This window comes from Drosophila subobscura, chromosome O (genome assembly GCF_008121235.1).
Source record: "Drosophila subobscura isolate 14011-0131.10 chromosome O, UCBerk_Dsub_1.0, whole genome shotgun sequence".
Classification (NCBI taxonomy): domain Eukaryota; kingdom Metazoa; phylum Arthropoda; class Insecta; order Diptera; family Drosophilidae; genus Drosophila; species Drosophila subobscura.
In genome coordinates this window covers 15,189,979-15,216,039 of record NC_048533.1, presented here as the reverse complement: position 1 = coordinate 15,216,039, position 26,061 = coordinate 15,189,979, and the positions used below count along the sequence as shown (strand labels likewise).

General features: G+C 48.1%; 5 protein-coding genes across 8 annotated transcripts; 3 read left to right on the top strand and 2 right to left on the bottom strand.

The window, feature by feature from the left end:
• Positions 1-1,742: 1,742 nt before the first annotated feature.
• On the bottom strand, positions 1,743-6,669 carry LOC117899670 (retinitis pigmentosa 1-like 1 protein). Its single transcript, XM_034809857.1, has 3 exons — positions 6,217-6,669; positions 3,301-3,606; positions 1,743-3,238 (listed from the first exon to the last, which is right to left on the bottom strand). Exons 1-3 carry the CDS (start codon positions 6,368-6,370, stop codon positions 1,899-1,901), a joined length of 1,800 nt encoding a protein of 599 aa, XP_034665748.1. The 5' UTR covers positions 6,371-6,669; the 3' UTR covers positions 1,743-1,898.
• A 5,164-nt stretch (positions 6,670-11,833) lies between these two features.
• On the top strand, positions 11,834-13,867 carry LOC117899671 (lipase 3). The gene is made up of 3 exons (XM_034809858.1): positions 11,834-12,316; positions 12,570-12,739; positions 12,816-13,867. The coding sequence occupies exons 1-3, from the start codon at positions 12,182-12,184 to the stop codon at positions 13,756-13,758; spliced, it is 1,248 nt and encodes a 415-aa protein (XP_034665749.1). The 5' UTR covers positions 11,834-12,181; the 3' UTR covers positions 13,759-13,867.
• An 84-nt stretch (positions 13,868-13,951) lies between these two features.
• Positions 13,952-15,302, bottom strand: LOC117899672 (lipase 3-like). Its single transcript, XM_034809860.1, has 3 exons — positions 15,201-15,302; positions 14,443-15,144; positions 13,952-14,386 (listed from the first exon to the last, which is right to left on the bottom strand). Exons 1-3 carry the CDS (start codon positions 15,267-15,269, stop codon positions 13,997-13,999), a joined length of 1,161 nt encoding a protein of 386 aa, XP_034665751.1. The 5' UTR covers positions 15,270-15,302; the 3' UTR covers positions 13,952-13,996.
• A 995-nt stretch (positions 15,303-16,297) lies between these two features.
• LOC117899755 (ras guanine nucleotide exchange factor B) lies at positions 16,298-19,426 on the top strand. The gene is made up of 5 exons (XM_034810006.1): positions 16,298-16,506; positions 16,616-16,908; positions 16,971-18,050; positions 18,110-18,330; positions 18,391-19,426. Exons 1-5 carry the CDS (start codon positions 16,495-16,497, stop codon positions 18,600-18,602), a joined length of 1,818 nt encoding a protein of 605 aa, XP_034665897.1. The 5' UTR covers positions 16,298-16,494; the 3' UTR covers positions 18,603-19,426.
• Positions 19,427-20,458: 1,032 nt separating this feature from the next.
• On the top strand, positions 20,459-25,392 carry LOC117899749 (protein hairless). 4 transcript variants are annotated; one of them, XM_034809997.1, is made up of 7 exons: positions 20,627-20,813; positions 21,076-21,194; positions 21,225-21,830; positions 21,908-22,081; positions 22,191-23,050; positions 23,114-24,755; positions 24,824-25,392. In XM_034809997.1, exons 1-7 carry the CDS (start codon positions 20,788-20,790, stop codon positions 24,850-24,852), a joined length of 3,456 nt encoding a protein of 1,151 aa, XP_034665888.1. In that variant the 5' UTR covers positions 20,627-20,787; the 3' UTR covers positions 24,853-25,392. The 4 variants fall into 4 exon arrangements, with proteins under 4 accessions (XP_034665889.1, XP_034665888.1, XP_034665886.1 ...); XM_034809998.1 differs by lacking the exon at positions 20,627-20,813 and adding an exon at positions 20,459-20,615 and having other exon boundaries at positions 21,076-21,830; XM_034809995.1 differs by having other exon boundaries at positions 21,076-21,830.
• The last annotated feature ends 669 nt before the right edge of the window (positions 25,393-26,061 follow it).

The window sequence follows — 26,061 nt, the reverse complement described above, 5'->3', positions numbered from 1 at the left end:
GAGCAACAAGCAAACTGAAAAAACTTTTGATGTTGCTATTTTGTATGTTTTTTATTTTGTTGCCTCAAAATGTGGGAGATGAAAAGCACGCACACCCACAGAGCGTTAGACAGAGACAGCGGCAGAGGGAGCAACATTCACACGGAAAGAGAGAGGGAAGAGCGAGCGAGCGAGCGAGCGAGAGGGTGTAACAGTGGAAGGGAGAGACTGGCATGCATGCAAAGACTATTTTATTTATTTCAAAAAGAATCTACTTATTTTCGAATAGAACACAGAGCTGTAGAGCAGCTGAGCAGCGCGAAAAGCGCGTGAGCGAGAGCTTTGGCAAGCGTTAGACGCTCCCTAGACGGCGGCTCCAGAAGAAAATGGTAAGAGTGCAGCACAGTGGACAGTGTTTGTTGCATGCACTGCAACTTAATATTTGTGCCATTATGATAGACTCTGCCAGCATTTATGGCAAACTTTTATGCGGTTCACATTACGCCCCCCGCTCCAGACGAGAGCAGTCAACCAACCAACCACACAATGACGTCGCCATTGTCATTGGGTTTCCGACTGCGACTTTGACTCCGTCTTGGAGAGTTTCGCAATTGACTCGCGATGAAATTGTGAAAATTATGCTGTCAATTGCTATTTTATTGCTTTTAAATTGATTGTTTTAATTTGAAAGAGAAATTTGAAACTATTTTGCCACTAGCCAGCGTGGAGGAGAATCGACTGGAGCGTGGCCCACTGTGCGGGCCGATTGCATAATCCCGCATAAACAAATATCTAAATGGGCAGAAGGCCCAGGCGTAAACTCTTAATCTGAAAATCATTTTGTTTATTTGAATCGGTCACGAAGGCAGAAGCAGAGCAGAGTGGAGCGGAGCAGAGTGGAGCGGTGCGATGCGCCTTTTCATTCCGCTCATTAAGCTCATTTACACGTCACACACACACACACACACACACAAGCAGAAGAACTCAATCGGAAAAGCGTCTTCGATGCTCTCCGCGCTCTCGTTTGTCGTCTATAATTATGGAAGTGATGTGCTCAGGGGATGGGCAGGGGAACGCAAAGGGGAGAGTTCAATATGCGCTTATTTATTATGTTGCAAGCTCTCGGAACTCCGTTGCTCTCTTCTATCGATCGTGCTGCTCTCGTCGACATTATGAACTAATTAAAAATCTACTTTGAAGCAGGCCGCCTCACAGTGGCAGCAGTGTCAGCAGTGGCATGGTGGCACAGTGGCAAATGAGCTTTTGATCAATACGCCTCACTGCAATTAGTCGTACCGAAGCCATAAATTGTTCTCACTTGTACATGGCGACCGGAATCGAAATCATTTTTCTGGTTAACCTTTCGCGATCGAGTGTCGGGAGGCTGCCCTTAGCCTGCACTTTTCATTTGTGTTGGATTTTCATGTGGTTTGAAACATTATGAAATAAACGAACTACATTCCTACATTGTTTAATTACTCACTCAATTGTTGATACTCAATTACCTGTTGCATGGCTGGCAGATGAATGATTAAACCTTCATTTAACACATGGAAAAACTCAATATTAATTAATCGAAAATATTTATTCTGACTTCCTATCAGAGACTCATTGCAAAATGTGCTTAAAATCTAAAGAAAATTTCTACATACTCGCATATAAATATTATAAAATTGTTTTTGAAAAGTTTCGCAAAATCTTAGAACTTATTTTGTGCGTTTAAAATTAAACAATATGGCAATTGATTTCGCTTTCGATTTCGATTCGATTTGTGTGCCGCTTTTCTCTCAGTAACAACCAGTTGGAGGAGCTAGCTCAAGTCTTCTTTTCTGCTTTGCTTGGATGAAAGCAAATCTCAGGGGTTTAGAAATATTTACATGGCACCGTGGGTTAGTCAGCGCCTCAAGCCTAAGCTCTACTTATAGGCACTCGTCTGTCTCCTCGCTGCCCATTGAGACGATGACGGGCGGTGAGAGATCCACATCGAGCAGCTTCATCTGTGCATCCTCCTCGTCCAGTGAGTCTTTGCCCAGTCGCTGCTCCTGCATCTCAATGTCGAGTGTGCCATGCTGGCGTTGGAACGACACCACGAATATGACCAGCGAGGTGATGATGAAGATCACTGCAGTTCCCGAGCACAGGGCGATGATCATGGTGGAGCGGTAGGAGGATGGCCGCGACAGTGGCGCCGAATGCTCGTCCGCCGAGTTGCTGTCAAAGGTCTGGTCGGCATCGTGTGGTGGATAGGACACCAACGGCGTGGCGGTGCTGTCATCCGATGGAGACTTTGCCTCATCTCCTGCGGACTCCTTTTCTTCCTCCGATGAGTCGCTCGCGTCCTTGGGCTGCTCGGTTTTGGCATCTGTTTCGTCGCTGTCTACTTCTTGGCCCTCGTTGGACTCATCTTCAACGTTGTGGGAATCGTGATTAGCATCTGAATCCGCAATTGGTTGCCCTTCGGTTGCTTCAATCTGCTCTGTGTGTGCCACAACAACTTCTTCCTCCTCGGGTTGCTCTTCATTGGGAATTGCAGCTTCAGTGGCAGTCTCCTCCGTGGCAATCTCCTCAGCTGCTTCCTGGGGCTCTGCGGGCTCCACGATTGTATCCTCTGGTGGCCCAGCCTCTTCCACCTGCGCCTCAAGCTCTGCCTTTGCTGCAGTCTCCGCCCTAGCCTCTACCTCAGCTTCAGTTTCAAGTTCCGCTTGTGCCGAGTCCACGTGGATGGTGCTGGTTGCTTTTGGTTCAATCTCCTCCGTGTCGATTTCATTCAGACTATCTTTTTGCTCCTCCAGTGTGCGCTCCTCGCGAAAAGTTTTGGCTTCTTGTGAGGCAATCTCGGGCTCTGGTTCAACCTCTGGTGCCACCTCAATGGGCAGTAAATCTTCCACGCCTTGTTTCTTGGTCACCTGGTGCTTGGGTCCTTCATAGATCGGCAACGGAGTTGTCTCTCTGTCCTCAAACGCCTCGTGCTCCTGCTCCAGGGCCAGCAGGTTCGTTTTGGTGATGGGTTGCTCGGTGATGGCCCGATTCTCGTTGAAGATGACGGACACCACGTCGCTGGTCACGCTGGGCAAGGGTCTGCTGCGGCCCTCCTCCTCCTCCCCGCTGGACACGAGTGTATGGACTGTATCGCCATCTGTATGTGGATTTGTTTGCTGTTGTTCCTGGGACTGATCGGTGTTCGCTGGTGATTCTGCTGGTTGTGCTTTGGGAGCTTCTTCCTCCGCTTCAAGTGTCTTGGGCTCGCGAACACTTTCAACTGGAAATAAGAGAAGGAATTTGATTAGTTATGCTCCAAATCAGTAAGTTTAAACCATTTACCCTCAGTCTCCTGATGATCGGTTTCGTTTGCCTCTCCCTGCGCCGTCTCCTCCTTCAATGGCACCACCGGACTTGAGGCATCCGCCTCCATTTCCAACTCCATTTCACTCTTCACCGCATTGCGTATGTCCTGCTCCAGATCCTCGCCTCCTAAAGACACAAAGCTGGTGTCCACCAGTTCATCCACAACTTCAGAGGCTTTGGTCTCGACAGGATCGATGGCCACATCTTGAATGGCAGGCGCAACGGTCGTTTCGTTTTGACTTGCAATTTCCTCGACATCCACAGACAGGGTGGTTGACTCGACTAAAATGAAATGAACGAACACATAGTTAAGACACGAACCGACAAGGCATGGATGTATAATGTCATGTAGGTTGCATGTACCCAGCAATAGATGGCGCTGAACCTAAATATCATGTAAATTGGTTAGACTGTCTCATTTTTTGTTAAAATATTTTTTTTAATTGAACCGATTGAACATTTATTATGAATCTTTGCCAATAATTCGAAAACTGTTTAATTCAACGGATACAAATTTTTGTTCATTAAAAATTGAAATGGAAAGGCTCTATACACACAGACTATTCATGGACTTATTTTATAATTGACTAAAAAAAATAGCTGACAAGAAAGTGAGACACATTCTAACTACAAATATCCAGCTTGCATCTTGCCCAAAGCACTCATCCACTTTTCTATGTATCTTCCCCATAGAATGCAATAAAGGTGGGTGGCAAATGGACTTGAGGGGACGATCGTCAAATTACGATCTTTAGATCTAGATACGAGTCTAGTTTTGTGAGGGGCCTACCAAAGAGAGGAAACTCTCTTGTTGAACAACTTTCACAGAATGGAATCAATTATGATTTACCAAATGCAAATTCGAACAGCGACAAGTTGGGAGAAAGTAAAAACAGGAAAGAACCTGCGTGAGGTATGGGGAACAAGAATGTCCAAAAAGCTTTTTGGAACGAAAATTAATAAAATTATATTAATTGTGCCCCACCGTTACATTGATAAACTTCCCATTTAACGCACTAATAAACCAATATTGCTGCCATATTCCAAACAGTCGCCATTAGGCCTTTTCGAGTGGTTTTTCTTTATGGCCATGCCCCTGCCCGTGCCCGTGCCCGTGCGGCTGTGTGCCTGAGTGTGCCGCTGACAAACGGCATTGATATGAACAACGACACGGCCCATTCATAGCCACATCTATACGGCAGCTATCATCACTGTCATCAGTGTACATTTTCTCACACATTCATTGACAACTTCTTGGGACCCCAGTCCCAGATCGCAGATTGCGGGCTGGCCACAACCCGAATTCCCGTCCGCCGTATGCATGGGTACGTACGCCCGCGCCCCAATAATTCAAAATGCTTCCAAGTGGCCGTCGATGCAGTGATTAAAATTCCAGACACACACGACAACACCAACAACATCCCAAATTAGTAACAAAATAAACAAAGCAACCGAAACCAGGCACCCAAAAGCCGCCCAGTTTGTCTTTTTCTCTTTCTTATGCCCATAAAGTAGCTGACTTATTTATGAGACGACATCCATTCCTGTCCCTCCTCCTCGCACGCACATGCACATCTCGTTCTCAATTCTCAATCCCTTCCCATGCCTAGGCCCAAAAGACACTGGGAGATGCAACTGCCGCATTCGTGGAAAAACAGAATTATTAGATGCTCTGCATGAGATATGCATGGGCGGCGTTGAGGCCCATACCACTGACACTGCCACTGCCCATTTCTATTCCTATTCCAATCCCTTGGGAACGAATGTCAGGCAGCAACAATAACAGCATAGAGCCTAAAGAAGGTCTTAAAATGGGACAAAGCATGCCGCACCAACGAAAACAAAGCCGAAATGGCATTTAGAGAAAATAACAACAAAACCAACAGCAAGAGCAGTGGAAAAATAAATCGAATTTCTTCTTTTCGGCTGGCCACGCAGCTTGCCGCAGTTGCAGTTGCCCAAACCGGGGCAGTGTCATCTGGTGGTCCCTTCTGTGGTGGAGTGGCCTGTCTGCCTGCCTGCCTGCCTGCATTTAGAAATTATCTTTTTGGACATATTCGTTTGCTCCCTTGTTGTGTGGGCATGTTCCAAGTGAGAAAAATTGCATCTTGAAACACAGGGCAACATGCGAGGCATGATCAATGATCCTTGTAACTCTACGCCAAGGGTGGGGCAGCGACAGTAATGCGCTTAGGGACTTGTAATTGATGGAACGCTATGAAAAATAAGAGTTTGTTCAACCCGAAATTAGGGAACTCTCGCTTAATTAGAATGAGTCTACTCCGAGTGGTAGTTCCCCATTTAAAACTCCACCCACAGACCCTGCCTTAAATGAATTGCGAGTGCCATCGCCCTGCTATCTACGTTTTATCGCACAACTTGAACTCTGGCGATCCCCCGTCAATTGGCCTGTTACAAAACATTATTGAACTTTCGCACGCTGTTGTCCATGGAGTGGGGGGTACTCGCAGCTGTCAATGGGGTGTGGGATCACTTTTATATGACACCCAAGTGCCACCGTTTTGGGGGGTAGATTGGATTGCGGTTGGGGCTGTGTGGCATTCGCGGCAGTGGCATAATTACGCGCAGTGCCAGCAGGCAGCCAGTGCCTGTTTGAATTATGCCAACAAACTAAAGGAAAATGGGGAAAATACTCGTACAGCCAGCGAGCAATAACATCAGCCAGATATACATATAAGTCAAAGGCCTGATGCGACCGCAGCAACGGCAGCATCTACTCGTACAAGTGATTACGACAAAGATGATGATGATGATGTTGATGACGACAATGCAATGCATTGCAGCCGAGATCTATCTATCTCTCAGATGCACTCTTATAGGCGGAGTAAGATGTGGCAAGTGATGGAGCTGGCGTGTCTTTCTGATACTTACAAGGTAGAGTCGAGCATGGGGCCAGCATGGACACTGCGGCCAGCGTCGCGAAGAGCAGGGCCAGGGGGTTCGTCAGCCTGTTCCCGGTGCAGAATCTGCCTGGAACGACTTTGCAGCTGCTCCTTCTGGCGCGATGGCTCTTAGAAATTGCCATATTGAATGACTGATTGATTAGGTTGTCGCTCCTTGTTTGACGGGGCCCGAAATCAACAGAAACTGGCCAAGAGCCGGCTAACACGCACACAATACACACGCACAAGGATACACAATGATGGGCACAGATACAGCTGCAGATACAGATACTCTGCGTTGCAGCTTGCGTTCGTTCTCTTGAGAGTTTCAGCTGTTGCTGCTTCACTTGATTGCCTGCTGCCTACGGTCTGCCTGCTGCCTGTTTATTCCGACTCCGATTTCAGCTCCGAACGCGTTGGCGACTCGCAAAGAACTAAAGTTGAGAACGCGTGCGCTCTGGAATTTTGTTGCCGTCGACGTTGGAAGTCGTCGTCGCTGTGGCAGACAACACACTGATGTATGTACTGATGTATGTATGTATGTATATACATATTGATGACGATGTCGGGCCCGGTCTGGCCTGGCCTGGCCCAGGGCCGGGTCTCTCTTTGCGTTTCTCTGCAACTTGCCGAACCGCACGCCAGATCCATCATCATGCGAGTGCTGCTGCTGCCTGCATTTGTGTTTGCCTTTGGGTAATAATAGGGCATGGCAGGCATACGGCTTCTGCAGCCGCCGCTTCTGAGTGGGTTGGGCTGGCCTGATACTGGGGCTGGAGTGTGTGGAGTTTGCCGCCGCTCCAGCAGTGCCTCTGTGTGGACTCTGTTTGTGTGTGTTGTGGCCTGATAAGTGTAAAAGTGTAGCCGAAGCGCCAGTCACAAACGGAACTAACATTTTGCCATGGCTATATCGGAGGGGGGCCGCACTTCACATCCACATCGTCATCGTCATCGAGCCCCTCTCTTTGTAGGCAGCCAATTCGCTTGCAGGCTGGACTCTTTGGCTCGCTAGGGGTCCGGGGGCTACCACTCTACTTCTACCTCTACCTCTGCCCGGCACGTCACGGCACTCGTACGCGTACTTGTATTGTTTATTTGGTACAATGCGAGAGCCTCCAATACAAAAGAGAGCGTGAACAATAAGGGTCGAGAGAGTAGGACAAGCCCTCCCATGCGATATCATGTGTAATCAATCAGCGCAGAGATTAGGAAGGAAAATGTAACAAAGTCCACACATAAATCGGTGTTTTCCCAAAATATCAACTGATAACATAATTAGAAGCCAAAAACCAAGACCTTAACGCTTATCAAACTGATCAACTGGAACGAATCTGTGTGCCAGTGTTTGTTCAGCGTGAATGATTTGTCTGTGCAGAGTTGGCCCAGACCCGGTGCAGCATCGGAGTGCCCGTAGGCCACGACGGGGGTCTCTTTTTCCATGCAAAGTGCCTCTGAATGGATGGACCGGGCGAACCAACTTCTGCCCCCCCCGTTTGGTCTGCCGCCCGATAGAATCTCAAATCGAAACTTCTGGCAAAAGCTGTCGACGACAATGACGGCAATCGACGACGAGGAGAGGTCTTCCTTACATACTTCTACAATATGTACTCCTATTTGTTTTTACAACATGTACAAACATATATATTAGTTGCTTTGGAGGCTCCATCTCTGTCCTCTGTGTAGGCTTTCCCTGCAGCATTTTCCATTACGTGTGGCAGGCCATTTCAATGGGTTGCAGTTGCAACCAAGTCTCCAAGTCTGGCACTCGGAACTGGTCTGCCTGCCCACTGCTGTTTATCTTTTATTGATTATGCCAGCAGCAGCAGCAGCGGCAGGTAACCCCATGTCCAGGCCGTGCCACGGGAAATTTGACTAATGTGAGGCGCGCCTTCAGATTCAATTTAGTCGTTAAATATTTAGATTTTGTTATTGCCGTCGTGGCTCTGCGGCGGTGCGATGGTGGACGGCAACAGGAAGGAATCAATTGGTTTCCCTTTGAGTAACACAACGCTTAGTCATGACGAACAGCGTCGAGCTGTGGCTGTGGCAGTGGCAGTGGCAGCCACTTCCTCCTATGGCCTCACAAGATTCCTTTTGTTGTCGCCGGAGTCGTGCCGTGCACTCGGCGCTGGATTGAGATTTTTGTTGATGTTTTTTGTTGTATTTTTATTTTTATTTTGTATTTTTGCTTGCCGCGTTTTACGACCGACAATTGCCATGTTAAGTCAGGCCAGGCAGTCGGAGCTAGCCACCACAGCTACAATGAGCTGTAAATATGTAATCCCCTGGCTCATGACTCAGGCAGTCAGTCGCGAACTCCTCAAGTCGGGTTGTAATTAGAGGAAGTCTGCACTGCAGACAGGTAGACTGCTAGACGGTTCCTGGCCAAGGCCGCTGACGCTGCCCGTTTGTCAAGCCAATTTACAAACACATCAAGAAGCAATTAGACCCAGATTAGCATAGTGAATAGTGACCCAGCGAACCACTGGTGACAGTCATCGTCATCGCTTTGCCTCTTTTCCCCCGAGCTCGGAGTCGTCAATCACTTTCGTTTTATGACCGACGGAACGGCTCGACTGGCGCTGCATTGATAAGCAACTGATTACATCGCCTGGTCAGCCTCAGCCCTGCCTCTGCCTTGGCCTTTTCTGGTTTAGATAAACGAAAGAAGAAAGGCTGGGCTGTGCTGAGCTGTGCTGCGACCGGAAACCGAAAGAAAACGAAAACCCAATGCAAACATTCGACGAGTATCAGAAACAAGAGCACTCAAAGTGAAATGTCAGCTCAGTGTTCAAAGGAAAAGCTGTGGCCGGGCCTTTGATTTGTGGCCGCCACAACGCATCACAGCAGTTTGGGGCATGCATTATGCAGATCTTGTCCAGTTTAGGTTTCAAGTTCAATACAAAGTTCACGCTGCTACGCAACTGTCATTGAGTGACTGACTGACCGACTGACTGACGCACCGAAAGTGGGGAAATTACCAAAGCCATTTGCCGATAAACAATATTTGTATACTCTTCCGCAAAGTGTGTGTGCGTGTGTGATAAATAAATGGAATATAACGTCATTTGTTTAAGTAATTGCTGGGACACTCAGATTAAAGGAAAATTGCCTTTATTGAGCGAAATTTTAATGTAAATCTTTCAAATCCGAAACTTTGTCATAGTTTAATCGAATTATAAGATTTTCATAGATCACAGCTAGATCAAACTTTTGTTGACACAAATCAATACTAATCATAGAAATGAAATTAGAAACTTCCTTTAAAGGGTAGGAAAAATATACTTAAATGGTTGGAGTTTTCTTTACCTATCCACGCTGCCTTATCAACTGAAACCTGAAACCACGCTCATTAATATAAAGCTGTTTATACAATTACCTAAAGCCCATAATTACATCACTTGGGGGATATCATCAATGTGGGTAAATACGGGGGACCAAAATAAACAAACAAATTTGGCAACGAAGTGCGACATGGGGCATGCATTATGGATTGTTTTAGGCCAGCATTACATAGAATCCATTAGACATTAGCCGAAAGTGAAGAAAGTCAAACAAGGTGGAGGTTCGCGGCACACAGCTGAAACCGGAGCTGCGAAAGATGCCCCTGGCCACAGACCCCATTTCATTTAACGTACTGGCACTCGCTCTGGCACTGGCACTGGCACTTGCACTCGGAGTCATATGTTTATTGTTTAATTGTCGAAACCTGTAAACTAAACAGTTTTACTTGATCCACCGCTGGCTGCTTGGCTGCTTGGCTGCTTGGACGGATGAATGGGTTGGACGCACGCGTCCAAACATTGTCGAATGTGTCACAATAGAAATTAGCGTAAACTGTTTTAACGCCAGGCATACGACAGGGGCACCGCCCCTGAGGCTTGCCTTGGGCTGATCCGTGGGGGTTTTGTGTGGCTTACACGTACATACATACGTGTGTCTGGTGGTCAATGCCGTCACTGGGCCAGTGGAGCGTCCGACCAAGCAACCGGTCCATTGATGAAATGGTCTCGTCTCAGACAGTAAGTTAAAGTCCAATGATACGAGTGCGAGTGCGAGTACGAGTACGAGTATGTGCACAGCATTTACAACCCCTTTGCGCAGCTGTTGGTCGAGTTATTAAAAAGCCATATAAGCAAACAGAAAGCTCTACTCCAGGTCTCCACTGAATGGATTGTGTGAGAAGTGGGAAGTGGTTCCTCAGGAAGGGGGCTGCCTGGCTGCCTGGCTGACACGTCAATTGTCTTTCGAGTACGTAAACATAGACACCAGCAAACAGCGACATAGCCATCCCATAGCTTTCGATACTCTGGTACTCGTACTCATACTCACACTCATACTCATACCCACGAGTGTGTATTCATGGGTATGTGCGGAGTACTTTGACTGTTCGACTGTCTGTGGGGCCAGAGGCCGGGCCATATCCTAAATAAGCAGACGCCGTTTTCATTAGGCAACAGGTTATTGCAATTCAGCGAAAACAACGGCGACAGGCGACACACGACAGACGACAGACTACAATACCAAGAGCCAAGAGCCCAGCCACACAGAGTCGGAGCACCCAGAGCCTCAGCCTGAGCCAAAAAAAAAAAAAAAAACAAAAAAAAAAACTGTCAGTAAGTAGCTCCCCAAAAATGTGTACACTGCTCAAAAATCAATTGTATTTCATGAATACCCATTGTATGTACTGTGTGTATGTGATGTGCATAACTTTCAGTTGAGTTCCGTATTGTGCTGGGGCGGATGATGAGTATTTATCATTTATCATCCTTTATCTGCCCGTTGGGATGTCCCTTGCATTGACAAGTGGATTGGATTTCGTTCCCCTTACTTTGATTGATCAATCTATAGATGTTATAGATAATGAATCACTGAATTTAAATATTTATAAACAGGGAAAGCGCCCTTGAATGGAAATAGAGCTGGGTGTGACTCCACAGCTCCTCAGATTTAATCTGTAATTCCCAGTGATGTCTTGGCCATGGATTTCTAACAACGACAAGGTCACTTACACTTTCTTCTCACATTTCTTAGAGCTGAATCGAGTAAATATCGATTGCCGCCCACTGTGCATGGGCCTGGGCGACACCTTTTTTGGGGTAGCGTTCTCTCTCTCTTTCATTAAGCTGTTATAATTGCTCAAATTGCCATGGCGGCATGCCAAGTCGCTGGCAGGGCGGCAGGGCAGCGTGTGTAGGTGTGGCGGGGTGAGCTGTGGATATTATGCACAGTGTACAGTACAGTACAGAGAGCTTACTTTCCGCCAGAGACGGACAACGGCTGGTTGGATGCGCCGATGTTTTTTGGGCGCTCAGCACACGACTGCGGCATGCAGGTGGCTGGAGTAGCAGCAGCAGCAGCAGCAGAGGCAGCAGCAGCAGCAGCGGCGGCTTAGTGGCAGGCCGGTTGAAGCTTGGCTTGGCTTCTCGCGGGTAACAAGCCCTGCGAGTCGCGGACGCATGCGCAGTCGATAAAGCACATTCGAATCGAACGTTAGCAGCGGTAACGCCGGGCGAGCCACACGGGAGCACACGAGACAACGAAAGCGACGAAAAAAGCGGCGACAACAACGGCAACGACAACAACGACAACGGCAACAGCATCAACAACGGCACTTGATTGCAATTTTCATTCATATTCATTCATGCGAACGTACGAGTAGCCCGCGCGCGCGCGACATTCGATTTTTCGGCCTTTTTGAAAGCTCTCCTCTCTTCGGCTGTTCGTACTTTCTTTTCGCACTCACGATACACCTTCCCTGTGCCCAGTTCCCGTGCCTATCCCAGTCCTAGTAAACAATCCTTGGGCAGGCCAGCTTTCGTTTTCGATCGATACCGCGGCACGACCCCGTTCGGACCGGTTCGGCTTCTACGGCTGCGTTACTTAATCCCTCTACCCCCCACCCTCCACATCGCATCCCAGCAGCGTTCATGTAATCATAATCCTGGTCAGCCATGGGATCGCCTCTGCCATTGCCACTGCAGCTGAATGTTGTCCGGCTGTTGTCGCTCTTTGTGGCCACACTGTGGTGGCTGCAACAGGTGACGGCCACCCTACGTCAGTCCCGCGAAATTATCATAACAGATGCGGTAAGGTGTAGGTGTAGGAGGAGGTGTACATCGGATCTGGGGAGGCCCCACGCTGTGCTGTGCTGTGCTGTTGCGCTTGCAGAATTCCTAATTACTTGAATGTCACAACGCGCACGCGTCTCGTGGCCTCCAAATGTCAAGCAATACGAATCCGAAATAAATGTGCCAACATTGCTGTGTGTGTGCCAGTGTGTTTTTGGAGCTTGTGTGTTGCTTCCTGTAGCTTCCTCCACTAATGCTGATATCGTTGCAGGTGCGTCGCATACAGAACGATGGCTACAATGTCGAACGCCACACGGTGACAACAAAGGATGGCTATGTGCTGACGCTGCATCGCATACCGCAGGTGGATCCCACCGACAACATCGTGCTGCAACGACCCGTTGTCTTTCTGTTGTCCGGCCTGTATGCCTCATCGGATGTGTGAGTAGTAGCTGAGGGAACGCCGCTTCCGCTTGGCCCAGATGCAACTGCAAATCTTCCATTTCCCCCCTTGCAGCTGGCTGCTGAACGGACGCGAAGACTCGCTGGCCTATCTGCTGTGGCGTGCCGGCTATGATGTGTGGCTGGGCAACAATCGGGGCAACATCTACTGCCGCCACAATCTCTGGATGAACGCCACAGAGCGCGAGTTCTGGAACTTTAGCTGGCACGAGATGAGCATCTACGACATGCCCGCCCAGGTGGACTATGTGCTGCGGGCGAGCGGTGTGGCGCGAATGCATTTCGTGGGCATCTCCCAGGGCGGCACCATCTTTCTCGTCTTCAACTCGATGATGCCGCAATACAACGCGGTCTTCAAGACGGCCACCCTGCTGGCACCGGTGGCCTATGTCAGCAATACGAAGAGCGGTCTGGCCAAGATCGTTGGACCCATACTGGGCACTCGCAACTACATCTCCAAGATGCTCGAGGGTGTCGAGATGTTCTCCACGAACAAGTTCGTCAAGAAGCTGCTCTCGATGACGTGCCTGGACAACGAGAAGCCGCTGGTGTGCATCACACGCCTCTGGCCAGCCGTTGGCTACGACACGAGGTTCCTCAACAAAACCCTGCTGCCGGATCTAATGGCCAACTTTCCCACTGGCGGATCGGTCAAGCAGCTGATGCACTACTTCCAGGGCTACGTGTCCACCAAGTTCCGGCAGTACGACTACGGTCCGGAGCGGAATTGGCTGCACTACCAGCAACTGGAGCCGCCGGAGTACGCGCTGGAGAAGGTGTCGACGCCCATAACCATATTCTTCTCGGAGAATGACTACATTGTGGCCCCAGCGGACATCTGGAAGCTCCTCACGCGCCTGCCCAATGTCGAGGCTGCGTACAAGGTGCCCTGGAAGCGATGGAATCACTTCGATTTCATCTGCGGCCTGGGCGTGCGAGAATACATCTTTGACAACATTGTGGTGTCCATGAATAGGTATGAGCAGCGACGTCGCTAGCGGAGGAGTAGGCCCACAACAGCCAGAACTATCAATAGTGCCAAAAAATAATAACTTTTAGAATTTACGAACTCGAGTCTGGGACACGCGTACTGATTAATGCATAAATAATGTACATAGCTTAGAGAAGAACCCAAAACATTTATTTTATTTTATTGCAACTTGAATTATTCTCGTATTCCCCTTTAATTTATTTGATTATTTCACTCGCTCTCATTCAGTTGCCATTAGCACCGCTTTAGCGAGATTCAAAGGAATTGAAAATCTTGATGATATCATTGTTGAGATGCTCCTTCAGATTATTGCTAAAGATAAAGTCAATGTGACTCCAGTCGGTGTTTGCCATGCGATGTCCCCGTGCATTGGGCAATGCATTGATGATCTGCTGCACATCCTCCACGGCCGACATGGCATCGTTGTCGCTGTAGTAAAACTCAATGGGCTGCAGAGTGTGGGCCTCTCTCAGCGGATAGTCTGGTGGACTCCGGCTGCCATATATCTTCAGATTTAGCCGTGCTCCAAAGTCGTACAGCGCGAATCTGCCAGAGTCCATGAGCTGGGCATAATGCTTGATTTGACGAGTCGAAACACCAGCTGCGGCAATGCCCGCAATTAACGGCATCAGGGTCTGGGAAAGATAACTTATAGAGTAGGAATATAATTGGATTAAGAGCCGCCACAAACCATATTTAAATGTGGCGAGGCATAGCCACCAAACATGAATGCTATATTCCGACAGATCAAGTTTCTGATAAGGAATCCGGAGCACATAATCTTATTTATTCTGTTTATAAGGGGCACATTATATAGCGTTTCCATGTCGGGCATCTTCAGATAAAAGTCCTTCAAAATTCTCATTAGCTTTGAGGGCATTCGTGACATGAAAGCGACCGGCCCAAGCAGATGGCTCGTCTTCACCTTGTGACCGTACTCGGGTCGCATCGAGAGCATCGCCAGAAACGTTGTGCATCCCTGCGAGTGTCCCACATAGTGCACGGCCTTCTCTCCTGTCCTACTCAGTATATAGTCGATGCTGCTGGTGGTGTCATATATTCCGATTTCGTGCCAGTCAAACTGCCAGAACTTCTTGGCATTGGGGCTGAGGGTGAGGTGCTTGCGCGAATAAGTGTTCCCCCGACTGTTGGTCAGCCAAACGTCATAGCCCTCGTCGGCCAGCAGGAATGGCAGACCTTCCTCTGGACTGATGATCACCCAAAAGTCGGAGGAGCACATCAAGCCGTGAAAGAAGAGAACGGCGGGCTTTGGCCCCGGCCTGCTGGGACGGCGCGGAGAGTACGGTATCCGGAACAGGGCAAGCACATAGCCATCTTGGGTCACCACCGTATGCTTCTCCACGGGATAGTTGCGCTCCCTGATATAGTCGGCCTGCCAGCACAGAGCGGTCATAAGCACGAAGGCCGCACCCAAAACGCAGAACTCACCGTGTCCATTGGAGCGACTGCCAATATGCTCGCCACAAGAACTAGCAGCCATAAAATAATATTTGCCATTCCGCGTATGAATTCCTCTTTGGAAAAATCGTTCCAGACTAAATCGTTTGAACTTTTTCATACTTTTCCGGCTTGAAAAGCATTCAAATCAGATGGAATGCGTGTTTTAGTCATGGATTGATGGAATTAGCGCTTTATAGATGCATGACCTTCACCATGTCTAAGACGTAAATGGCGTAAAAATCATGTTTCGATATAAATTTAATGTTAAGTTTACATGTAAAATATTCATTCTGCAATAATTCATGCAATTCACCAATTATTTTGAATCCTCCGCCAATTTGCGAACATCGATGTATTCCATGTTCAAATTATCGATACCTTTCACGAGAACGAACCAGTGGCTCGAGGTATATTTACTGTGCTCATATTTGAGCTCATATTTGAAACGCAAATAACATCCTTCTCAGGTCCACCGATCTCTTCTATTGCTCTTGAACCAGGGAAATGTTTCAGCCTTATTCGGGCTGCTAAGCCGGTCTCTTTTCTTAGGAGGTGTGGGTGGCTCGGGGATCCCGCAATAGATTTGTATTACTCTCCAGATATCTGACGAGCTACCGGATCACCCGACCAGGTGGCGCCACTCTTCACTCAGCACTTCCCCTTAAATTTTGGCCTTGCCACCCTGTCCAGAAACTCTTCACCTTCCTCGCTTGTGTGGTATTTTGCCAATCGATATCCTTCGAATGCAACATAGGGTATACAAAGCCGTAATCCTCAAATTACTCGATGATGTGTAGAAAATATGTAGTTGCTATGTATACAAAAATGTAAATTTTTTCTAACTACTTTGATTAATTCTTTTTATATATACAATCCAGTGAAAAAGAGCATCAATAAAGAGGTAAATGATAGAGAATCGAACCACAAATGGGATAAAATTATATGTGTAGTGCTGAGAATCCTAACCAGCTGGCGATATTAAATGGAATATCAAAATCGAGGAAACTGATTTAGGACTCGGTATATTTGAGGTATATTTTAAAAATGAGAATGTATATTTCGGTATATTTCGGTAGTGCGGTATCTGCAAGGACAACAAAACAAATTCGGCAGGACATATACAGTTTTTTTTTCCTTTGTGTCTCCCAATTAGTGCAGTCTCGTCCCTATTCCAATTGGAGAGCTCCCAGGAGCCGTTAGCGTCCCGATTCCAAAATGCATTGGTGGCGTCCCAGCAATTAGATGGCCCAGCAAATAGCCAGACAGCAGCACACAGCCGAAAATGAACAATTTGGTAAGTGGGCGGCGGTGGCAGTGGCAGTGGCGCTGGTGGTGTGTATGTGTAGGCGTGTCTGTGTTTCATGTGGTTTCATGGTGTGCGGTCTGTGTATCAATTGTTGCAGGAGCACGTTAAGCACTTCTACCCAGAGAACTATAAATTGGATCTATCGGAGACGATGAAGGCGGCACTATCCAAGGGCCCCGGCGTCGGGGGCGTGGCCAGTGGAGCGTCGCACAGCGATATGCTGCCGCAGCCGAATGCCGGACTGCCTGGCGTGGGCTATGTGACCGAGAAGCTGTACATGCTGCTCCAGCTCTACTTGCAGAACAAGGGCTGGAACCCCAGTGCCGAGCTGCTGCAGTGCTTCAGCGATCTGAAGGACAACGCAATGCTGCCCAGTGCCGCCTACCTGCAGTAAGTATAAAAGCGTAGGAGTTGAATCCAAATGTCAAGTGCGTCTCCTCCTCCATGAACAGGGTTCTGGCCAATCGTCTGACTCTGGACTCCCAGGGTCGCCTGATTCTGCGCGACAATGGAAAGATTGTCCTGCCGTTTGAGCATTTCGCCAATGCTGTCATGCTGAAGCACATGTCCGGTCCGCACGGTCTTCATCTAAGTGTGGACGCCACGGTGCGGGCTGTCATCGAGTCGTACACGATTGGGCGGGATCAGTTCGGCATGGAGAAGGAGTTCATCATCGAGGTGGTGCAGTCCTGCCCCAGTCCAGCCTGCCGCTACTACAAGAACCACATGGGCATCTCGCCCATGCCATTCATGGAACAGCAGTATCCTGGCGTGAATACGCCCGACTTCTTGCAGCGTCTCTCCCACCTGCCGCCCAGCAGTGCAGCCGGATCAAGTGCCGCTGCTGGGTCTGCCTCCAGCGCTGCCAGCAGCACCAGCTCAAGCAATGTGGAAATTGACTTATCCAAGTCGACGGGCTCCAAGGTGGCACAGGTGCCAGTGCCGCCGCAACTGCAGCATCTGACCAAGCAGCAGCAGAACAGCATTCAGACGCAACTCTCCCAGATCAGTGCTGCCGCCGCACATCATCAGCAGCAGCAGCAGCAGCAGCAACAGCAGCAACAACAACAACAGCAGCAGCAGCAGCAACAACAGCAGCAACAGCAACAACAGCAGGCCCAGGCGCAAGCCAAGCACCAGCAGCAGCTTACGGCGGCTCTGATACAGCAACAGAATCGTGTGCTTGCCCAGCAGAGCCTCGAGAAGCTAAGCAACTTGAGTCCGCTGGAGAAACAGCGTGTGTTTGCTCAGCTGGATCCCAAGCACTTTGATCCGATGGCCGTGGCCGCAGCAGCAGCCAATTTACAGATCCAGGGACTGATGCAATCGCAGGCAGTGGCCGCCGCAGTGGCTGCAAATCAGCAGCCACCTCCAGCCGCCAGCACATCCACGTCCGGGAGTTCTGGTGTCAGTTCGCAGGCCCATCACCATCCAATGCCACCGCCATCACAGTCGCCGCACTCATCATCATCGTCTTCCTCGCACTCGTCGCTGGATCAGCTCTCACACAAGAATGTAGCTGATTCCTTGCGGTTGGTTCGACATCCATTAGTTTTTCGTTAATGGTATTTATACGTATTTTATGTTGCAGCTCAAATCTTGATTCGATTGAGTCGAACAAGGATCTGCTGGCGCTGCACAACGGGGCCTGGGCCACCAGCGATGCCAATCGCATGGATCACATGGCCGTTGGCCAGGACAAGATTGTACGCATTTTCTCTGAACTTATGCGGAACATGTCCCGCATGAAGACCTACATACGTCCATCCATGTGCAAGCCCTACGGCAAGCAGAGCGAGAGTCTGCAGAAGAGTAAGTAGCGCGAGAACCGGTTTATTCGTTATTCATTTGACTTCTGATTCGATCTTGCAGCACTCATGGACACCATTCAGATTGTGCAAACGCTGCGCAACTGCTTGCCGGCTCCCCACATACCGGTCTCCTCCTGGAAGAGTGAGAGCGAGGGTAACATGGGTACAGGTGTGGGCGTTGGCGTCGGTGTTGGTGTCGGTGCCGTTCCACAAGGACTAAACCTGAGCGCTGCCTTGGGTCTGCCATCAGGCAGAGTGGACAACATGCACTAGGCGGGGCATGGTAAGAGATATTCTCTAAGATGCAACCCAACAGAATGATATCACACACACTTTACGCTCAAATTCCTTGCAGAATTTCGAGAATACATAGTATTACGTACATAAACCCATTTATATGATAAGGATAGAAGAGGTTCACCTTCATAGGCTTGGCTCCAGTTTTCCTTTTAGCAATTATGTGCCATGTTCAACACAAGACTTGATTTCGTTTCAACACTTGACTGACATTTAGATATGTATGTACGAGTATATGTTGTGGCCCGATCCTGATTGGGGATTATGCACTGTACAAGTGATCAACCCACACAACAGTGGATTGAGCCTTGTAGGGCGCATCGAAACAGCGGTTGGAACCGTTTTATCTTTATGAATCCATCTCCTTTAATTGACTTGTCTCTCACTCTGACTCTGACTCTCTGTACTTCCCGATTTGGCATACAAAATTTAAACGCAAAATGGAGAATTAGTTAAAAAATTGGCAAAACGTCTGTGATATTTAAATTATGTTGGCATATGGAAAGCAAAACTAAATTTACATTTTTTTTTTAAATATTTTTTTATACATTGTGTGCCCTTTGTTGTGACGATTTTACAATTTACTCTGTGCAATACCTACTAAGCATCTATTCTTAACTATTCCTGTGCAATTGACAACTTCTCACCCATATCAAAACCCCAACTCGAATCTAACATGGCAGCATGCCCGCCAGCCCCCTCCCTACTACATAATACATAATATACTACCAACGAGTATATAGACGGCATAAGAATTATATTATATTTTGCATTAGAAATACATAAATATTTAGGCTATATCTATGTATCACCGGCTCATTGACTGAGCAAATTGAGAGTTGATGAGGCGATTGAGTCTTGAAAGCGATGAGACAAACGGAGTTGTGTTTAAAATTAAGAAGAAAAGCAGAAGAAGATGAAGCAGATGGTTGTATTCCAGCTACACGCGTACGCATAGGCTATTTAAAAAATATACTTTAATCCGTGCTCATCCGAAATCATTGAAATAACCGACTCGTAGCATGCAAACAGTATTAAACCCAATAAAAGGACACTTGCAAACCATAAGTATTTATCTAGCTAAAGTGAATGCATTTAGCATAACATAACATAATCGCTTGATGTTTACCTTCTGGACATTAAATAAACATTTTATTCTATAAACAAACATTTATTTTTAACGTACTAATGGAGTTTCGGATCAGAGGATGGATTTCTCATGTTGGTGGCATGTGGTTATACCAGTGTGTTTTTACCAATAAGTTTCTGATATGAAGAATATCTATGTGAAGGGGCAAAATAAAAATCAAATATGAGCCTATATAATATGTACACATTGAAGTTGCCGCGATTACATTTTTACCCTCGTCGATTTATCGTAAACATAAAGCGCCCCCTATTTGTCTCACGATGTAATGTAGAGAATTGTTGGCTAAAGTTATTTCCAAATCGAAACTCTGCTCAATTGAAAAATATAGTTAGTTATGTGAACACTCTGTTGATAATATTTTTTTTTTTTTTTTGATATTTAATCGCTACTGCGAAATTGGTTGGTCGCAGAGATGAGTCCGCATTGACCAGGTACTTCAGTTTTGTGTTGAATATTATAAAAAAGTTACTGAAAATTTTGAACTCAAAAACGAGTTGTTTGCCGAACGAACACTAGAAAATGTTGATAATATTTGTTCGAGCCTTATTTCCCGAAATTTGCTAAAAAATAAAGGGCGATGTTGTGGGTTAAATACGTTCATTTTGTTTTCATATGTATGTTTTAGTATTTTTTAAGAGCACACGGTATATTCCGGTATATTTCTAAGGGTCAGACGGTACAGATAAATCCGCGGTCACACTCTTGGTTGATAATTTTTAAATTTATTTATTAATTTATTGGTTTAAATCAGTTGAATTAATAATTTGTTTGCTGACCAGCGTGGTCGCACGTGGCCACAGCCTATTACGCGCATTATCGGATATCGATATCTGCTGATGGTAATTGGAGAACGTTTTTTCTATTTTATCTCCTCCTTTTCCCACTTCGTTTTGTGCTCTGCCTCTCTTTGTGCTCTTCCGCCAGCAGCAGCCAATGCCTATGCCAATAGTAAAGTCTGTGCGTGAAAACATATAAAGACAAAGTAAATGCAATGATAAACGGCGGCCGAAAATGCAGTGGGCCATGTGTGCAATAAAGTAAATTGTTCAGTTTCCAAAACACGAAAATGGTACCCAGACCAGACGCTCCCATTGCCGTGCCGAGCTGGCATATTTTGATACGCGACGCCGTCGACGTTGAGTTATGTCCCGGCCGCGGACTGTGCGCGAGGAATTTACAACAAAAACAAAATGAAAATTGTATTTAAATTGTATGAAACCAATTAGAAAACCGATCTGGAGTACATTTTTAAGCATCGAAAATCATTTTGCAAACCCATGAAAATGTTTTTCTTTGAAGGCCAACTCTAAATGACGTCACAATTGTAACAGAGTGCAACAGACAGACAACAATGACCGATGAGCATAAAAGTACCATTAACAGTAACAGCAGCAACAACTCCAACAACAACAACAACGCCAGAAACGACAGCAGCAGCAACAACAACAACAGCAGCAGCAACAACGGACGCATAATTGCAGAGGCGGCAGCACAGTTTCTACTCAAAAATGGTTTGAACGGCAGCTTTCCACTGCCCCCGCCCCTGCCCGCGAACCTAAGCACGAGCACCAGCACGACAGCAGGCAGGACGCCGACGCCCTCCTCATCATTGTCATCATCATCGTCATCATCAGCATCTGCTCATCCAGCCTCATCAAATGGCTTTTTGCCGCATGTCAGCACGCCCACTACAAAGACAACTAGAAGCAGCAACAGTCCCGGTCGCAGGCCCAGCCACAGCCCAACAAGCAGCAGCTCCTCAGCGATGGCGGCATCTGCTACGGTGGCAGCGACCAGTGCCCTCGTCGGCTCTGGGCCCAAGCCAGTCGATGTAATGGGCGGGGTGCTGGACTACAGTTCCTTAAGCAGTGTGTCGAGTGCCACCGCCGCTGTTGCCGTTGCCGCATCCATGGCGCCCACAGGATCGCTGAAGAGCGGGAAGGGTGCTGGCGGTAGCAGCAGCAGCACCAGCTTTGATATGGGCAGGCATCCGATATCGACGCACAGCAACAACAGCACGGCCGGCTACGGCGGTCGCTTGCAGTTTTTTAAAGGCAAGTTTAAAACACAAACTTAAACCCATTTCCTTCAAGATAAAACAACAACAAAATTTCCATCTTCTGTGCAATAGATGGCAAATTCATATTGGAACTGGCACGCTCGAAGGAGGGCGATAAGAGCGGATGGGTCTCAGTAACGCGCAAGACATTTCGCCCACCATCAGCGGCCACCTCGGCCACCGTGACCCCAACGTCTGCAGTGACGACAACGTATCCAAAGAACGAGAACTCCACATCTCTGAGCTGTAAGTTTTCGCATCCCCATTTGGCTCATTTGACTAACAAATAACTAAACCATGAAGCGAACCATGAGCATTTCTGAGCAACAAAACAATTTGTTTTTCTTTTTTCCAGTTTCGGATGACAATAGCTCGATACAATCATCGCCGTGGCAACGAGATCAGCCCTGGAAACAGTCGAGACCCCGGCGCGGCATATCCAAAGAACTGTCGCACTATTACCATCGACCTAGGCACAGTGTCCTTAGCAAGGCTGCCCTCCAGACAGCCTCACGCAAGCGACGACGACCACACGAGCCCCTTGCCAAGAGCGAGGAGCAGCCAATCTTCGAAACGGTCAAGGCGGAGAATGGCGATGAGACACTAAAGGCCGAAAGCGGAGAAGCTGCTGAAGGCGGCACTTTCAGCGCCACTGCCACTGTCGCTGCAGCGGAAGCTTCTGCAGAAACTGCAACTGAGATTAAAACAGAAAAACCAGAAACGATCAAAGTAGAAACAGAAGAAATGCCCGAAACGAAGTCGAACAAGGCCGAAATAAATGAAAACAGCGAGTCTATAGAGGAAGCCCCTGAGCCGAATACAGAGACAAAAGTAGAAGTCGAGCCAACGATTGAGGCGACTGCCGCTGCGGCTGCGACTACGGAGAAGATGAACACGAGTGAGGACGAAGATGCCATGTCGGTGACAGTTAATGAACCTCCACTAGCGGCTTCGATAAGTACGAAGACGGTTAACGGCAGCAGCACTGGCAGCGAACTAAATGGCGATCACAAGACGCCGCGAGCAGACAGACGACTTAAAAAGCCGAAACCGAGAGCCAAGCTCAGCAGCATCATTCAGAAACTTATCGATGGGGTGCCAGCACGTCTAGAGCAATTGTCCAAGACACCAGCGTCGACAGCGGCGACAGGCACCGCATCAGAGCGCAGCGGTGGCGGAGCCACCGGGAATCTAAGTCACTCACTGACGCACAAGGTAAGTTGGTCCCTGCCCAGGTCCCCCGCCCAAGTGACTGAGAACTAAAAAACAATCTTCTAGGTTTCGCCACCATCGTCGGCCGCGGCAGCCAGCCGTCTAGTCGAGTACCATCATCAGCATGTCTCGCCCAGGAAGCGCATCCTACGCGAGTTTGAGAAGGTGTCGCTTGAGGACAATGGATGTGTGAACAATGGCAGCGGAAGCGCAGCTAGTAGTAGTGGTGGGGCCGGTGGTAAACGCAGTAGGGCCAAGGCTTCGGCGCCGCCCAGCAAGTCAGCGCCCATGAATCTGGCACCGCCACAGGGAAAGCCCAGCACAAGCACACCAACCACATCGCCAGCCCCGGCGCCACAGGCATCGCAACCGCAGCCCACACGCCTGAACAGCTCATACAGCATACACTCCCTCTTGGGCGGAGGCAGTGGCAGCTCATCATCCTCCTCCTCGTCATCTTCCAAGAAGACCATCGACCATCCGGCGGCCATTATCAGCAATGTGCATCATCAGCATTCGTTGTACGCCAATTCCGGAAACTATCCACGCTCCCTACTCAGCTCCCCCAAGTCGCCCGACATGAGCGGCAGCAATGGTGGTGGTGGTGGTGGTGCCGCCGGTGGAAAGTCACCCTCACATGCTGCCAGCAAGAAACGCTCGCCTCCATACACGGCTGGGTCGCCACTGCCCGTGGATTATGGTCAATCCTACTACAGAGATCACTATTCTGGAGCCGTGGGTCGATCCTCAATGTCGTCCGGATCAGCCGTTTCGCCACACATTTCACACGGTGGAGGAGGAGGGGGAGGGAGCTTAGCGTCGCAAGATCTTTCACCGCCCCGTTGCACGACAGCCTCTCCCGCAACCACACCTCGCACCGTTCCCAAGAAGACTGCCTCGATACGCCGCGAGTTTGCCTCGCCAACGGCCAGCAGCAGCAGCTGTCCGTCGCCCGGTGACCGAAGTACATCGCCACCAGATCGGCGGCACATGCATCTGCAGCGTGGCTCACCAGCCTCCGGCTCGCCCTTGCACTACTATATGTATCCACCGCCGCAGGTGAACGGCAATGGATCATCCGGCAGCCCGACAGTGCCTGTGTCATCAGGCAGTAGTGCAGCCGCTGCAGCGGCGGCAGCAGCAGCTGCCGCTGCCGCGTACATTCCCTCGGTGGTGTCGACATCGCTCTACCATCCCTACATATCCACACTGGCGGCCCTGAGACACAACCCGTTGTGGGTGCATCATTACCAGGCGGGAGCCTCGCCGCTAATGCCGCCTCATCCACAGGCCAGCAGCAGTTCGGCTGCAGCTGCAGCAGCGGCCGCAGCCGCGAGACTGTCACCGCCCTCGCCGTATCATCCGTTCGGCTATAATGGCGTCGGGGCAGCCGCTGTTGCGGCTGCAGCAGCTGCCGCCGCATTTGGACAGCCCGCCCCCAGTCCGCATACGCATCCGCACTCGCATTCGCATCCACATACGCATATGACACATCCCGCGGCACTAACACACCACACGCCTGCACACCTGGCCACGCCAAAACTGACTGATAGTAGTACCGATCTAATGTCTGCAGCGTCCAGTCATCGCACAGCCTCCACTTCGCCGACCAGCTCCAATGCATCCGCCTCCTCGGCGGCCGCCACCGGTGCCGGCTCCTCCTCCGCATTGTTTCATAATAGTAGCCTAAGGAATGAACAAAGTTCAGGTGAGTTTCCCTCCATCTAGTCATTCCTCCTGCCTGACTGAGCTAATGTTATTTTGTCGTTCCTGCAGACTTACCACTGAATCTGTCGAAGCACTGAGACACACACACACACGCGCCCCAGCTGCCCCAGTTTATGGGCCAACCATCGAGTTAAGTACATTACCGCACTAGTAGCGCTTAAGACGACATTCAACTACACATACAATTATTTGATAAGCTCGCTGCTAATTTAGTTGTAACCGAATTGTTTTAGCCTAAGCCTAATCTACGAGTAGTTAGGTTCTCGATTTAGGGCAGGAAATTTAAACAAACCGTAGGGAGAAGAGACCAGAAAAGCGGAGGAGAAGCAAAGAAGAAAAGAAGAGCTACATGGAAATCAAAACAGACTCCGACAAAATGTTTTGAGCCCCTTCAGAAAACAAAAACTATTTATACAATCAGTTGAGAAATGGAACCCTTCGATACACATATATAATATGCAAAGGAATTTTATTCTCTGCCAATTAATAATTAACAATTAACACATTTTTCTATAGGATGGATGTATAAATTGCACGTCTTAAAGAATCTCAAACAAAATGAGTTACGTTTTTTCATCAAAACATTTCCTTGAAACAGACTGAACCTGAATTTTTTTTAGAAAAAAAGATAAAAACGAAAACAAAACGTGAAAAATATAAAGAGTTATTTATGGATCGCAGCATCTAACATTTAAAGTGTATTTTACAAAAACCTAAAAGAACAGATTTTTATAAAAAGCGTGTGCCTTTAAAAACGAAATGTAAAGAAAACTAGGGATATATATAAAAAAAAACAAGAAGAGATAAACCCAGAAGACAGACAAATTTACCACAAGACATCTAGACAAATAGTTATCCATTCACAGATGCTCCACAGGTGAACTTTAAATCACTTTAGATATGATATTCCAAAAAGCGAGGTCCAAAAGGCCAGAAGCTGACGACGTGCTGTACACAGTAGACCCCATATACGATTGTAATTTAATAATTGAAATTCCACTGGAATAACTTTTTGGATTGATTCTGGCTTTACTCCAGTATCAAGCCAAAGATTGTGATATTCCCCAAAAACTTGTTTGTGCTCTTAAGAGGTTCTATGAGTAGATCCCAACCTGCTGTTGTAGGAGGTGATGTAACCCATACTATCTTTTGATCACAAACCCGTTCCATTATACCTTTAATGTACTTTATTTATGGGGCTTAACTTAAACCTCATAATAATGATTTACATTGCTATTCCATTGTTGTATCGTCCCGATTTGTATAGCTCTACTTAGTACAGCTCT